Raw genomic sequence first — 15,415 nt, forward strand, 5'->3', positions numbered from 1 at the left:
TTGCGGAGCACAGGCTCCGGACGCGCAGGCTCAGCAGCCATGGCTCACGGGCCCAGCCACACCGCGGCATGTGGGATCTTCCCGGACTGGGGCACGGACCCGTGTCCCCTGCATCGGCAGGCGGACTCTCAACCACTGCACCACCAGGGAAGCCCGCCCAGCTTCTTTTAACTGAATCACGAGGCCCTGCCCAGAAATGCACTCATTCTCCATAAGGGGGCCCTAGAAATACTACACCAATAGTTTTTAGACAAGACTAAGACAGCATGAATCATGGAATCTTCAAGCTGAGGGGTCCTTGAAGGAAAGGAATTAACATTCATCAGATCCTGCTATGTGCCAAGTACCATCTTTTAAACTTATTATTTTTTTTAACTGAATTGCATAGTAAGAAATACATTGTAAGTGGCGACCCAGTACAGGTGCTGTGTGTAAAGTACAGCTAAAATAAAAATTCACAAAATAACACTGACTTCAGTATGTTTGATGTACTCTATTCTATTCTACTCCTCTCCCATCCATTTATTCCCGTTATTTTAAATGATGGTGCTGAAACACAGCACTGATTTCAGGATCAGTTACGGCCCACAGCTGGGAAAAGGAAGCCCTGTATCTTTCATGTGCACACTTGCCTTTTGTGCTCCTTACAGCTTTAGGAGGTAGGCATGTGTTCATACCCACGTCGCAGATAAAGAAACTGAGGCTCAGTGAGATCCAGTCGTTCGCACAACATCACCCAATTCCTGAGTGGCTGAGCTGGGATTCTGAGTGTGACTCCAAGCCCATGCTGTTCCCAGTTATCTTGCTGCCTGAGAGTCCAATGATCCCATTTGGCTCGGGGGGAAACTGACGTCCAGAGAGGAAAAGTAACTTGCTCAAGGTCACACTGGGTCTGGTGATAGAGCCTAACACTGAAACCAGATTCATCCCTGGATTCCACACACCCCAGCACTGGAACTAGGCTCCTGTGGGCAGGAAGCTCCTTCCTCACCATCGGTTACTCTCTTTCCTCCCTGAAGTCATCCTGGATTATATGAAGTTGAAACCGGCCAAGAGCCACTCTCCCTGGACAAAGCTGAGCTTACAATAGGAAATAATGCCTTTCAAATGTCTTTTGGTAGGAAGTTCGTCATTATGCACATCATTGCTTCCACTGGAACTGAAAGTCATGTTGGCTCAAATTAAAAGCAAAACTCTAGATCACTGTACCTCTAAGCACACACAGCGGGTCCTAACCTAGTTTCACAAATGCAATCTATCTTAATTTAGCGTAGCTTCCCGGGCCTGTTTTTCCCTCCTCCCAGTTCAGGAGGGTGCGCTTGTATTAGCACGTACTGCCCACCAGGGAGTGCTGCAGTGCGCACCAGTGGGGAGCGGATTCGGGATGTATTTAAAGTCTTCTTACAAGGAGCTCACAAGAACAACAATATTAGTGGCTGTCAGATACCAGCTCCCGGATCACAGCAATTCCAGCAGAGGTGGTACTATGGAGAGGAGGCCCCAGGTCAGACTTCACCAAGGCGGGCTGAGGCAGCTGAGCAGAAGGAAGGGCTGGAATTATGGACACAGAGAAGCCAAGATGATAACAAAAGAGATGGGACCAAGAGTCTCCTGGGGGCATCATGACAAGGCTGGGAGCGGGAGTTGGGCAACAAGGTCGGAGATCCAGATGATCAGCAGCTTGATGGAGGGAGTATGGTGTGAGGAAGGGACAAGGGGTGTGGTTCATGACCAAGGCCATGAGCTCTGAGAGAGACAGTGGGGAGCAGCATGGGACAGGCCAACGCTAAAGGACTCTGCAGCTGGGCTGAAGGAGCTGTGAGGCCAGGAGAAGGATCAGGTGTGAGCCCCCTCCCCTTAGAGTACCTGGGACCCCATTTTGGTCACAGAACCTAAGAATACTGTGGTCTTCCTCACTGCTCACGAGGCCCTGGGGTGGAGCAGGGAAGGGCAGCTGGTTCCCCTCCCCAGGTACAGACCCCATCCTCACCATCTCCATGCACTGGTCCTGGCCTGAGCGCCCACCCCCTTTCCTGAATTACTGCAGTAGCCTCCTACTCAGACACAGCCTGCTGGAGTTCAACACTGCTGCTTCCAGAATGACCCTGTCCAAGTATCAGTCAGACCCCGTCAGTCCCCAGCCCAGAGCCTCCTGTGATTCTCCCAGCAATGGCCTGCACGTGGGCCCCACCCCACGTGCCCTCTCTGATCTCCCCACTGCAGCCACACTGGCCTCCCTGATATTTTGGAACAATGCAGACACCCTCCTGCCCCAAGGCCCTTGAACCCGCCCCTCCCTCTGCCGGGATGGCTTTGCCTCCGGACTTCCTCGCCGCCAGCTCCCTCGCCTACCTCACATGTCATCTTCTCAGTGAAGCCTCATCTGGCTGCACCCCCGGTCCCACCCTGGCATTCCCTATCCCCTCTCCTGTAACACTTAACATCTTGAAACATCCTATATAGTGTAGTTTTTAAACTTGTTGATCAGTCTCCCCACTGATGAGCGGGCAGTTTTGTCTGTCTGGATCAGGCTGGAGCCCCAGTACCTAAAACAGTAGGTGCTCAACAAACAGCTGCTAAATGACAGAGGATCTGCCTAACTCTCCAACTTTCCCTCCCAGCACTCTCTGCCCCCATATCCCCAGTCACACCCGATGTTCCAGCCTCACGGGACACACCTGACATTTGTCCTCCTCCACGCCTTTGTCCACAGAGAATGCCCTTTCTTCCCCCTCCTTACCTGGTAGAATCCCTCCCGTCCCTCAAAGCCCAGGGACCAGCACTTCTTCCATAAAACCTTCTCAGAAACCTACTGGTTGGACTTCTTCCCTTAAACCTCTACAATGCCTACTTTAAATGTCTTTTCTCCAGCATGTCGCAATTAGAGAGTGACCTGGTATAAGCTCTAGGGTCCTGCGTAGCTCTAACAGGTTACGGATTCAATTTCTCTTCCGGCAGTTTCTAACAGTGACAAAGAAGTTTACCTTCCGGATACAGCAAGAATCAGCTCTCAGGTTGTGTATATTTTATTAGCATTGAGCTAATGAAAACATGTTTCTATAAAGCAGAACAAACTGCAGAGTGCAGTGGTCAGGAAAGGTAACAGGCAGTGGGGTGAGGCAGATCTGGATTCAAACCCTGGCTCTGCCATTGACTAGCTGTGCCACGGTTAGCAAGTCACCTAAGCTCTCTAAATCCTAGTTTTCTTGACTAAGAAACTAGTCTAGGAAAATGGGGAAAGGTTAAGAATCCATGCGTTTGTTGTCTCTAAAGTTCCTTCTAGCTCCCAGATTCTCAGATGCTCTGACTGTACTAGGCCCTCCTCAATCCTTTTTGGAACTTGGGGGCTTACAGTCCTCATTATGTGGATAACTCTGTCCAGTAAGAGACTCTAATTCCCTGAAAACATCAGGTACTTCTGCAGTATGGGAGAAGGGTAGTCAAATATAGGGGTATAATCCCTACCCCAGCTGAACGAATCCAGCTTCCTGTCCTAGAGAAGGGAGCCTTGTGTCCAGTGGCTGAGTAGCTACAGTACTCTGGCCGCTTAGGGAATTAATGAGAGCTTTTCTTACAGATTTTAAAAACTAAATCCGGTGAGCATGGGGCCAGGGGGGGTAGAGGATAAACGGAGTTAAATTGGTAATGAGCTTCTTTCTCTCTGGGCTTCAAGATGCTCACCTAATCTACAGACTCTCAATGAACAGTTTGCCTGCCTAATTAGTTTAACCAGTAATCTCCCTTTTGATACCCAGGCTGCTTGATAATTTGGATGTAACTGTGATTGTTTCATTGTTTCTTTTCTAAGTGAATTTCTCAATTTGCCTCTGGGATTAGAGCTCGGGAGTAAATTCTCACCATTCCCCAGACCCACCACACCTCTTTATGCCTCCAAACCTTGGCTCCAGCAACCTGCCTCTACTGGGAATGCCTCTCTCAGATCCCTCACGCTCAGTGCAATCCTACTCGGCTGGACTTCAAACTCTGGTACACAGTGTGAGTGGAACTAAGGGATGAGCCTTTGTACCCTCAGGGCAAAACAAATGGCTCCTTCTACTGTCATCCCACAGCTCTTTAAACAATATTAATAGCTAAAAGCCTTTTAACCGTTTTTAAGCACATTAAGTACGCTCACACTGTTGTGCAATCATCACCGCTTTCCACGTCCAGAACTTTTCCATCATCCCAAACTGATACTTGGTACCCATTAAACACGAACTCCCCATTTCCCTTCTCCCAGCCCTGGGTAATCGCTGGCACACTGTTTCAGAAATGACGAAACTGTGGCATAGAGAGGTGAGGTGACTTGCTCAAGGTTTCAGAACTGGGACATGGTCCAGGATTTGTGACCAAGTCTCCTCACTAGATCTGGAACCAGCTCTTTCCACCCTGCCACACTGCCTGCTAAACCTCCACCACAGATAGGGCTGCAAGGCTGTCACAGCTCCACCTCCCCTGCTATTCCTCTAGATTCTTGATTCTAGAATGATGCCTGGTCCACTGAAGGAGCTCAGCATAGCTACAGAACAAATCACAGAAGGAATCTACAAAACAGACACTGCGTCCACCTGACCCTGTGGTTGGAGATGGAGCTCACAGTGCAACCTCTGCTTTCTAAAGAACACTTAGAGGATGCCAAGTGTGTGCCCGGCATGATGCCAGCTCCTGCTGGCTGTGGCCCTGCTCAGCAGGAGAGGCCTGGGGGCTGGCTCCGCCTGACGCCCCTGAGGGGGAAGATTGGTGTTTACATTACCCCGTCAATTCTGTATTTATTTTGGATATTAAGCAGCGACATAAAAGCTGCTGACATTAACCTTCAGGGGCAGAAATTGGCTTTAATGGACCCCATAAAAAGTTATTATTGATGGCAGCTGCAGGCAGCTTCGCCATGACCTCAGCAAAAGCCTCCACCACTATCAATACTGTTGACAATTACTATTGACTAATGCAAGGCCGGACGTGGAGGCAGAGTCGATGTTCCTGTGGCTGGAAGTTGTGGGGGGTCATGCTTTGCTGTCCTCAACTGCTGATTCCAAAAGAGGTGGGCAGAGGGCTCAAACTATAGCATCAGAGAGACCTGAGTTCAAATCCAAGCTTTGCCGACTTGCTGAATGACTGGCTGTACAATCTCTGGCAAGTCAGTTGACCTTTTGGGAGCCTCAGTTTTCCCATCTGGGAAACGGAGGTGCCACGGTGCTGTCATGAGGGTTGAAGGCAATGGCCCTTGTGCAGCAGCTTGACATGATAGGTCTTCAGCATGGCCTCCCCCTGCACCTGAAACTGGCCGTAATGCGATGTGTTGGCTGATAAGCCCAGTGGAGTTAAGCCCTGTTCTGATGGTAAGATCAGAGTTCTCATCACAGATAAAAGAGAGAAGTGGGCTCAGGGGGATGAATGCGAGACAAAGAGACGAGGGCAGGGGAGAAAGATGTGAGAGCGGAAGGGGCAGGAAGAAGAGGGGGAAGCTGGGAAAGAACGGAGACTTCTGCATAGAGCCTGGCTCCAGCTCAGCAAGGTACACGGCCGCCGCACGCCCTTCACCTCTGAGCCCCAGTCCTCAGCTGCAAGTTCTGGTTGACAACAAAGCTGTCAACCTCCTTCGGTGGATAAAGGGGAGCCATCCCTATGGCTCCTTCACTGCCAGGATGAGTTACTGTCATTATTTAGACTCCAGTATAGCAAAGCCACTAATATAATTTTGCAGCCTGAAGCAAGTGGACAGGTGCAGGATGTCTGAGTTTGGAAGTCCAGGCCTGGAAGGGACGAGGCGGCCAGGGAGGAGCTCTTTGTTAGATCCACCTGCCCACCTCCTTTGCCTGCCCATCTTCCGTGAGCACAGAGAAACTTAGAGTGCTGTGGCCCAATGCCGAAATGCATGATTGGAAGGAGAGGGTGGTATGGCCAGGGAAGCAGGCAACCATCTCCCTGCCCCTGTTATCAGAGCCTGAAGCGCTTCAGGCTTGCCGACTATGTCGTTATCACACAACAGAGGCTTAATTCAGCTCTCAGGGAATATACAATAAAGTGGGTGGTGTGTGCCTCACTCTGTCATGATTTTACGGAAAAATGATCATTTGTCACCATGGCAAGAAGCCTTCACACGAACTAACAACCCAAGTACTTTGCTGCAGAGGAAATTCACTATGATTAGGGCCACAAGGGTAAAGGTTTTAGAATCATACAGGCCTGAGTTCAGATCTCATCTTGCTATGTGACCTACACAGGTTTCTTAACCTCTCTGGGCTACAGATTCCTTATCCGGTACAGTGAGGGTAATAAAACCTATCTCAAGGTGTTGTAGAAGGAGTAAATGAGGTCATACAGCTAAGCACTAGCACTGGGCATGGGGGTCTAATAATCAGTAGCAGGTATTCACTAGTATTGTTGTTATTACTATCATGTTCCTCTTACGCACCTTCACTTTAACGTAAGGACTTCGAATCACGGAATCCTAGATCTAGAAGGGCCTACAGGTGATTCAGCTCACTTATTCTCCAGAATTTTTCACTGGAACATTGGTCCCATCGCATGCTCTGAGAATAAAGGGTTTTTTATTCTCAGATCAATTTGAGGGATGCTGCGTATAACCCTCCTTGCTAATATCTCCGTTAGCATGCATATTAACGTATTAAAGGCTCTGAGAAGTCCTGCAGTAAGGAAACTGGTTTAAATTCCTTTAACTCAGTGTTTCCTACATTATTTGACCACAGAGCACTCCCCTCCACCCCTCTTCAATCTAAGAACTATTAACATTCTCAGAATACAAGGAATGCTGATTTCATTAAAACTACTTATTTTACAGATGAGGAAACTGAGGTCTAGAGAAAGGACCTAACTTATCCAATGCTACACCCTAGGTCAGTGATGGCACTGAGGCTTCCTGCCTCTCAGTTAGACACCACTTTCTCTGCACAGGCCTCGCACATCAAATTCAGCATGCAGTGCAGAGGAGAGAAGGGGGCTGCTGGCTGGGCTTGGGCCTAGGAGGTGGGAAGGTGGATGAGGGAGGGTGGATGGCTCCCCACTGCACAGCGGGGAACCCCTTCAGGTGCTGAGGTCATTGACCCCCTCCCAGGGCTGGTGGAGTATCAGGGGAGGGTGACACTGCCAAGCTGGTATTTGGGACCTGCTGTTCCTCTACCCCTCAAACAGGTGCGTCCCTAGGAAAAACTCCAAGTTCTCTAGCAGCAGTGGTGGAACAAATAGTTGCAATTCTGCTGCACCTGACTTTTTTAGGAGATGGATTTCTCCACCTGACCCTGACCTTACCTAGTCTCCTGCCTGATCCCAAATCTGGGATTGTGTTGTGCCATAACCCACTGGAGCATCCTTTCCAGAGACTAACCCACGTAAGCCTCCACCTCTGACCTGGTGTCTCCACACACTCCCCCCGCCACCCTCAAAACACTTCTCCAATTGCCCCCACATCCTGGGGAGGAATCAAAGGATCCTGCATTTAGAGCTGGAAACCAGTAGGGGGCACTGGTACCTGGCTTGGTTCTTCCAGTTCTCGTTCAGATTGCCATCCCCACGTCCCCCTTCCCACCTCTGGTGTGGCAGGGCCAGCAGACCCCCTCACTGGACCTCTGGGAAACAAAGCCCTCCCCGGGGCAGAGGGGCTGTCCTGGTCTCTGCCACCCTCCCTAAGTCTTTGCTGCTGGACTCCAGCAGGACCCTCCTTCCTTCATATGGGCCTCATCCACAAGCTGCCCAGAGACTGTGGGCACAAGGTGCCACAGAAAGGGAAATTCCCTCAGCGGGTGGCCCACTGAAGGGCTGCATCTATCTCAGGGCCCCTCAGAGATCTGCCAGCAAGGTACGAGTGAAGAGGAATATCCTGAAACACGGCTCCCTTTCCTTCCCCACAAAAAAGGAGATGTGTGAATAACTTGTCCTCTTTTTCTCCCACAGCATCTCTCTGGCCTTGGAAGAGAGCTACAGAGATGAGAGTGGAATAGAGTCCAGAAACAGCACTTCCTCCAATCTGCAGATGAGATCATGGGAAAGCTGGCGTAAAAATACGAGTTTTAAGTTACTCCAGCGTGACAGTTTTCGTGTGAAAGCTATCCTCTGATCAGCGTAAGACCCTGGGGTGGGGCAGCACGCGTGGCGGGCGCCCAGGCTGGTTGGGCACCTGGAGGCTGGAGGCTGCGTGAGCAGAGTTCTGCCAGGACCAGGCACGGCGACCGCCGGAGAGGATGAGCTGCAGGGGATGGGCTTCCGAGCGGAAGCCTCTGGCCCATCTGCTCCCACCCGCACAGGCACCTTGTAAGCAGTAACCCTGCCCCTTCGGCACCCCTCTCATCTGGAATGAAAGTGCGGCAACCCGTCTCCAGCCTGTCACCCACAGGCGGGGGTTGCACGCGACCCTGCGAGAGGCTCTGCCTTTTGACGATGGACAGCAAAGCAATTTTCCACCGAATTAACCGGAGCCCCAAGGGATGGCGCAGAAGACCAATACCGTGATTAAAACCCCCGGCCCCATAACCCAGGTGCCCGGCACAGGCCAAGCGGGCTACTCACCCGTCTCTGCGTTCTCGTGCTCCGTGTCGGTGAGCGTGAGGTTGGAGTTGGCCCGGCTGGACAGGCAGGAGCTGCGCCCCGACCGTGTGCTGCGGCCCCACAGCTGCACGGGGTGCTCGGGGGACAGCACAGGGTCGGCCTCCAGGTCGGCCTCGGAGCTGGCCCCCATGGAGTAGCCACAGTGGGGGAGGCCGATGTCTGTCCGGTACAGGGTCCCGTGCGGGGGCGTCACCTCCCCCAGGCCCAGCTCACGCAGAGTGAAGTTGGTGCCTAGGAGGGAAGGCAGGGGAGTGGGATCAGGGCGTGGGGGGGGCATCTCCCCACCAGAAGCCCGGCCCCTACCCCAGGACTCACTCTTGTCCTTTGAGTTCACTGTGATGTTCGATGCCCGGGCCTTTCCTCTGCACCCTCTCCACCAGCCCAAACCCTCCACCCCTTTATGGAGGGCCCAATACAAACGGCCCCTCGTCTGAGAAGCCTCCCCTCATCCTACACCCTGTGTGGGAGTCACTGCTTCTTCCTCCGAGCTGCCTCTGAGAGTCCTCGGCCCTGGTCCTCCTGCAGAGCAGAACTGCGTAAGAGCCTGGGTCCTCTGCTCAGATGCCTCCACGGGGGCAGGGGCTGTGTCCCGTTCATTCCTATTCCCTGGGCCTAGAAGGCAACCCGATACCCAGTGCGGGCTCAGTATGCGTCTGCTAAATTGGATGGAGAGCTTCAGCTCTCCTCTTCCAGCCCAGGGAGGGCCTGCCAGCAAGGGGGGCTCCTGAGCAGGGCAGAAGCCTGGTCCATGAAATGCCAATGGTTCCCTGGGACCAGACGTTCCTTTCCAGCCAGCTCAGGAAAGCCTGGAGCAGGAAAGTGAAGAAGATGGTGACCGGCTGAGAAAAGTGGGCCTTGCACAAGGAGGTCGGCTCTGCCTTCTGTTTCCTCACGCCAGGTGGGCTGTGACAGGAACCAGCAGCCTCTGGGGTAACCCAGGGAGCCAAGCACACAGCCGAGGCTGGGCCACTGACAGGTCTCTCGAAGCCCCGGGAAAGCCTGGCTGTGCCCACGACAGAGGCTGGGAAGACCTGGGTGAGGGGAGTTCACTCAGGGATCAGTGTTTGAGGGACAAAGGGGATACTGACTTCCATGGGAAACACAGCCTCCACATTACTCAGTGTTTACTCAGGGACAGCTTCTTCCATATTTTTAACATTCCCACGGGTGTTCTGGGGGATGAGGAAGACCGGTAGACGAAGGCGCTAAGGATCATATTCCAGTTAAACCACCGATCTAGGAAATGGACTCACAACCAGGCAGCACCACATTTAACCCAATCCAAGCTGCCGTCGGGTACTGATGTACAGCAACGAGCAGGGCGTGGTGCCTGACCTCACAGAGCTCACAGTCAAGCGGGGGACACACAGCCCAGGCCATGATGAAGGGCTAAAGCCCAAAGTGGGGGGATCCACGGAGAGTGTGCTGGGAGCACAGAGGCAGAGGGCGGGGTACCAGGGTGGGAGCTCAGAGGTTTGTGGACGAGAGTAACCGGGAAGAGCGGAGTAAGAAGAGAGAAGAGGCAGATGCCCGTGCTTTGAAGGATCCCGCAACCAGGGTCAGGACTGAAGAGGACAAGCCTGCAAAGGAAGGAAGAAGGAACTGCCAGTGAGGCAGGAGGGGAACCCCCAGAGACGGCCTCCTCTCCCAGTCATGTGCATCGCTCTTAACCAGGAACCCCTGTGCCTCCCGGGGTCCTAGTCAGCTCCGTGTCCAGCCTGCCACAGAGTAAGTGCTCAGCGAAAGGTAGTTAAATAATCAGACAGACACACTCTGGTAGCACTCTGGAGGATGGATAAAGGGAGAGGGAAGGTGGGAGGAGAGAACTCTGCTACCCTCACAGGATTTTTGGGGCTCCAGGGAGGTAACGGGAGAGAGAAAACTTTGTAAGCTGCAGTGCCCATGCCTGCCTATGAGCTGAGAATGCTTCTCATTTGTTATTTATGAAGATAAGAGGGGCTCCCTTTGGAGCCTCCCGTGCTAGGATGGCATCCAGGCCAACCTGGGCCTGGCAGGGCTCACCATTTGTCCCCTCTGCTCACTGAGACCCAGAGAGAACAATCAGTAGCCAGCAGCATTTCTGAAGCACTTGCTCTGTGCAAGGGTCAAATGCTCTATTTTCAGTCCTCATCAATCCTCCCCACCACCTTGCAATTAGGAGGCATGGCTGTGATCCCACGGCCCAGGTGAAGACACTGAGGGCAGTAAAAATGGCACAGCCAGAATTCAAATCAGGTCAGTCTGATGTCAGAGTTCGAGCTGTTAACCACAAATGGGAAAGAGCTGAAGACCCCTCGTCTTTTTTTTTTTTTTTTTTCGGTACGCGGGCCTCTCACTGTTGTGGCCTCTCCCGTTGCGGAGCACAGGCTCCGGACGCGCAGGCTCAGCGGCCATGGCTCACGGACCCAGCCCCTCCGCGGCACGTGGGATCTTCCCAGACCGGGGCACGAACCCGTGTCCCCTACATTGGCAGGCGGACTCTCAACCACTGCGCCACCAGGGAAGCCCAGACCCCTCGTCTTTAAAGCAGGAGAGGCAGCCTTGTTAACAGGTCAGCTTTCCTGTGGATCCAGGCCTAGTGGGAGAGGCATGGCGTCATCGCACTTACCTCGCAACGCGTCATCTCATTAGTCCTCAGGACAATTCAGTGCAGTAGCGAGTACTCATGGCCATCCAACAGGGGAGGCGTAAAGGCGAGCTGGTGGTGGTCAGAACTCAGCTCCTAACCACCTCATTACGCCCACGAGGGGGGTGAGCATGAAACGAATGAACTAAGAATGAACTACAAGGCAGGCTCTGACCAGGTCTAGGTGCCAAACTAGCGGAGTGTTGGTGCGGACGGGTGCCCTCCACGCCGCTGGGCTCCAGTCGCTGCTCAAGCGCGCCCGCGCTCACGCCCACACCCGGGGGGAGGGGGGAGGGAGGTACACCAGTGCGCAGGCGCGCCTCAAGCCCCGCCCCGGCCGCCCTCACCTGCGCGGCAGAACTCCTCGGCCTCCTGCGGCACCATGTCCTTGACGCGGCTGCCGTAGGCGAGGCGGGCGTCCTGGTCGTAGGCCTTGAGGGTCTCGCTGGAGCTGTAGGATTTCTGCGGGGCCTTGCCCTCCTCGCTGTCTGCGGACGAGCTGGTGTAGCGGCGCTCGGCGTCGCGGCGCCTGGTCAGCGAGCGGTACGGCTTTCTCTCCTTAACGTCCATGGCCTCAGGCCGGCGCTCCTCCACATCCACGAACAGGGTCCTCGCCGCACTCAGGGCCGAGTGGTCTGGAGCCCGAGAAACCAAAGAAAGGGCGTCAGTTCCGGCCCCAGAGGGCAAAGGCAATCCCCGGGTCCATCCCGGACCTCGATTCACCCGGCAGTGCTGTGGACAAGGGGCCTCAGGCTCTGGAGGTGAGGGCGTCGCTCCACGGCCACGCAGCCATAAGTAGCACAGAGGGACTTGCACCCAAGGCTTGTTATGATGAATCCTTTCTCTTCCTGCTACACGACCGACCTATCCCCCCTGTGGAGATGCCCTCAGCCTCTCCTTCAGTGATGTCTATCAAGGAAGCTGACAACAAAGGCCAGAGGACACTAGTTTTCCCAATCCCGCTATAGATGTGAATCACGTGTGTGTTCCCATCAGGCCTCCGGCTGGGACAGGGCCTCACGCAGAACAGGGGCTCGTTAAGGATTTGTGAAATGAAAGACTATATTCAGGCACTGGGGTAAGCGCTTTGCATATATTATCTCATTCAATTGTCACACGTCCTGAGATATTATTACTGCCTCCAACCTTTTCTGGAAATGAGCCAAGGTATAAACAACCAATCCACAGTTATCACCACCAGATAATGAAATAATCACCCGCTTATTGTCTGTTTTCTTGCACTCATATGTAAGCACCATGAGAGCAGGGGCCCTACCTGTTCTGCTCACTCCTGATCTATTGCACCTGAAGTGAAGCCTGGTGCCTCCAATGCATATTTAATTATCCAACCAGTCTCCATCTGACAGATGAGAAAACTGAGGTTCCAAACCTCCCTCAAGGTGACTCAGGTGGTAAGTATCAAAGTCAGGATCTGAAACCAGGTCTGTTTGGCTCTAAAGTCCGAGTTTTTCCTATTTTATTATGCTCCCTGAGTCCCCTCTCACCACACAGAAGTGTCCTTCCAGCTAGGCTGGGCCTGGACTACCATGCTGATCAGAGAACTCCGTCACCTCCAGACTCATCCATCTCATCGGAGGCACCATCGGCACCTGGGGAAGCCGCAGCACCTGCCGCATATGTCGGGGTTGCCAGGCTGTGTGGCTGGTAGGAAGCTCCTAATCTCCCTTTCTCCTCTTTTCCCCATCTTGACCCTTTTGCCCTAGGCCGACACATTTTTTAAAGCTCTTATAACACCGCCTCTCTCTTTCCAGATGTCTTCCTCTGGCTCTGGGGTAGCAAACGTAGCCCCCTACAAGAGCCAGGAGGTCAGCACAGGAGGAAAGCAGGACATCCTGCACAAAGGATGATGAGCGCTCCTTCTTGAAACATACAACCTTCTCAGTTCTTTCATTGTTCCACTTTCCAGAGCAACATGGGTATACAAAACCTTCTACTGCGTCACTGTCCTATTAGAGAAACAACAGAGCAAGAGCTGTCATCAAGGAGTCTCAGTGCCCAGGGTGGGGCCTCTGACCAACAAAGAGGGCGGGCCTGTTCAACGGGGCAGTGGGTGTTCAGTGCCTACCAATGCTGTGACATAGGAGTGCAGGGGGTCTTGTGAATTTTTATGACAAGCTGGAAATTTGGACTTGGATGTAAAATATATGATTTTTAAATGTAATCCATTATTACACGTAGGCCAAGTTAAACACACTGATGGGTCAGTTTTGTTCTGAGGGCTAGCGATTTCCGAGTTCTGCCTTTGATCGTGGACATTGAAGGTATCGGTATCCCTGTGGCCTGAGGATGCTCTCTTCCCTCCCAAGAGGGAAGAACCACCTCTTAGGTGGTTCTGAGGATGAAATGAGTTAATACATGTCCCTGGTACATATGATCCCTGATCCACAATGGGTGCTCAATACATGTTCGCCATTATTATCATCAGAAAAAACCCACCCTTTATTTTTAAAAGGCATACTTTGGAAGGCTCCAGCTAGATGTCCGTTATAACTGGAGAAGGAATGTTCCCTCAAACACACGTTAATAAGGCTGAGACACATTTTAGGCTGTTAAGTTGGTGGATGACTATGTGTCTTACCAGTGTGTACCTGTTGACTGAAGACATTGGCCTCAAAGCAGAGGCTCAGTAATTGCAAATTAAGAACACAGTCCCCAAACTCATGGCTTCCCTATTACAAAGCAGAGGCAAGGAGAACATCTGCCTTGCTCTCATTTCCTTTTCAGTCTTAATATAGTAATTCAGTAAATATTTACTTTTTTTCAACAGATGGGAGATCAGTCATGGTTCACACTCAAATTGGCATTTTTTTTAAAAGTTTTTTTTGATGTGGACCATTTTTAAAGTCTTTATTGAATTTGTTACAATATTGCTTCCATTTTATGTTTTGGTTTTTTGGCCACGAGGCATGTGGGATCTTAGCTCCCCGACCAGGGATCGAACCTGCACCTCCTGCATTAGAAGGCGAAGTCTTAACCACTGGACCGCCGGGGAAGTCCCTCAAATTGGCATTTAATTGAGAGAAAAAGAAGAGGTCGGGATGAAAGAAGTGACAGTGGAGAAAAGCTCCTCTCGGAGCAAGGGTCTGCAGCATAGCGATGCTGAGACCCTGGAGGGGGGAGCAGTACCGGGAAGGGCGCCAGAAGCACCCGCACATGTCCATGCCTACACAAGTCAGTCCCTGCTTACCCTGCTGACCTCCGGGTTCCCCACCTGCCGGTTCCTGATTCTCCTCTGCTTCCTCTCACTGCCCACAGAACAACCCGCCACCCCAACTCGACTCTCACGGACGCACGCCCCTACTGCCTGCTGAAACTCTTCACCAGGTAAGCCCCGAGCACACAAATATGCCTTTGCAGAGGAGTTCATTTCTACAACCCATTACAGACCAGTCTCGCGCTGGGACTGGGGCCCAGAGATGAGCAGGACACAAGCCTTGTGGGGGCAGCTACCGTCTCTCTGGGGTGTCAGCCATAGGGGCCTTCAATGATGAGTGCTTTGATAAAGCAAGAACCGGGGGTCATTTCTGGTCTATCTACGGGGAAGGAGAGTGGGCTCTGGCCAAGAGAAGGGAAGAATCATGTCTGCATAGGGTGCTGTGGCTGGTGCTTCCCACACAGACCCACGGGAACTCTAGTTACTTGGGTTTGTTTTGGCCACGCCTCACAGCATGTGGGCTCTTAGTTCCCTGACCAGGGATTGAACCCTTGCCCCTTGCATTGGAAGCATGGAGTCTTAACCACTGGACCGCCAGGGAAGTGCCCTAATTACTTCTCATTTTAGAGAGCTGACTCAATGAGCCAGTTGGTTGATAAGTTCACACAGCTAGTGAGCCAGTGATTCTAAAATCCACTTTTCTTTTTCTTTTACATGGAGCTGGTTCAGATGGATCTGGAAGGTTTGAACAGGTCTGTTAACGTGGGGAAGCCTGGAGACACATGGTAGTGATAGGAAGAGAGGCAGTGACAATACAATGACTTTTTTTTTTTTTATGGCTGCATTGGGTCTTCATTGCACTGCGCGGGCTTCTCATTGCAGTGGCTTCTCTTGTTGCAGAGCACGGGCTCTAGGCACGTAGGCTTCAGTAGTTGCGGCTCACAGGCTCTAGAGCGCAGGCTCAGTAGTTGTGGTGCACGGGCTTAGTTGCTCCGTGGCATGTGGGATCTTCCCGGACCAGGCATCTAGCCCATGTCCTCTGCTTGGCAGGC

The 15,415-nt window shown here is 52.4% G+C and overlaps 1 protein-coding gene across 1 annotated transcript in view; it reads right to left on the reverse strand.

The window, feature by feature from the left end:
* TENM4 (teneurin transmembrane protein 4) overlaps positions 1 to 11,773 on the reverse strand; it is a 383,303-nt gene extending 371,530 nt beyond the window's left edge. The window contains exons 1-2 of the mRNA XM_024749719.1: positions 11,536 to 11,773; positions 8,524 to 8,793 (exon numbers count right to left, since the gene is read on the reverse strand). Of these exons, the coding sequence (XP_024605487.1) occupies positions 8,524 to 8,793; positions 11,536 to 11,758 (493 nt within the window). The 5' untranslated portion in view covers positions 11,759 to 11,773. The remainder of the gene's footprint in view (positions 1 to 8,523; positions 8,794 to 11,535) is intronic.
* Between the last annotated feature and the right edge of the window lie 3,642 nt (positions 11,774 to 15,415).

The sequence above is a fragment of the Neophocaena asiaeorientalis genome, unplaced genomic scaffold (genome assembly GCF_003031525.2).
Source record: "Neophocaena asiaeorientalis asiaeorientalis breed wild unplaced genomic scaffold, Neophocaena_asiaeorientalis_V1.1 scaffold363, whole genome shotgun sequence".
Taxonomy (NCBI): Eukaryota; Metazoa; Chordata; class Mammalia; order Artiodactyla; family Phocoenidae; genus Neophocaena; species Neophocaena asiaeorientalis.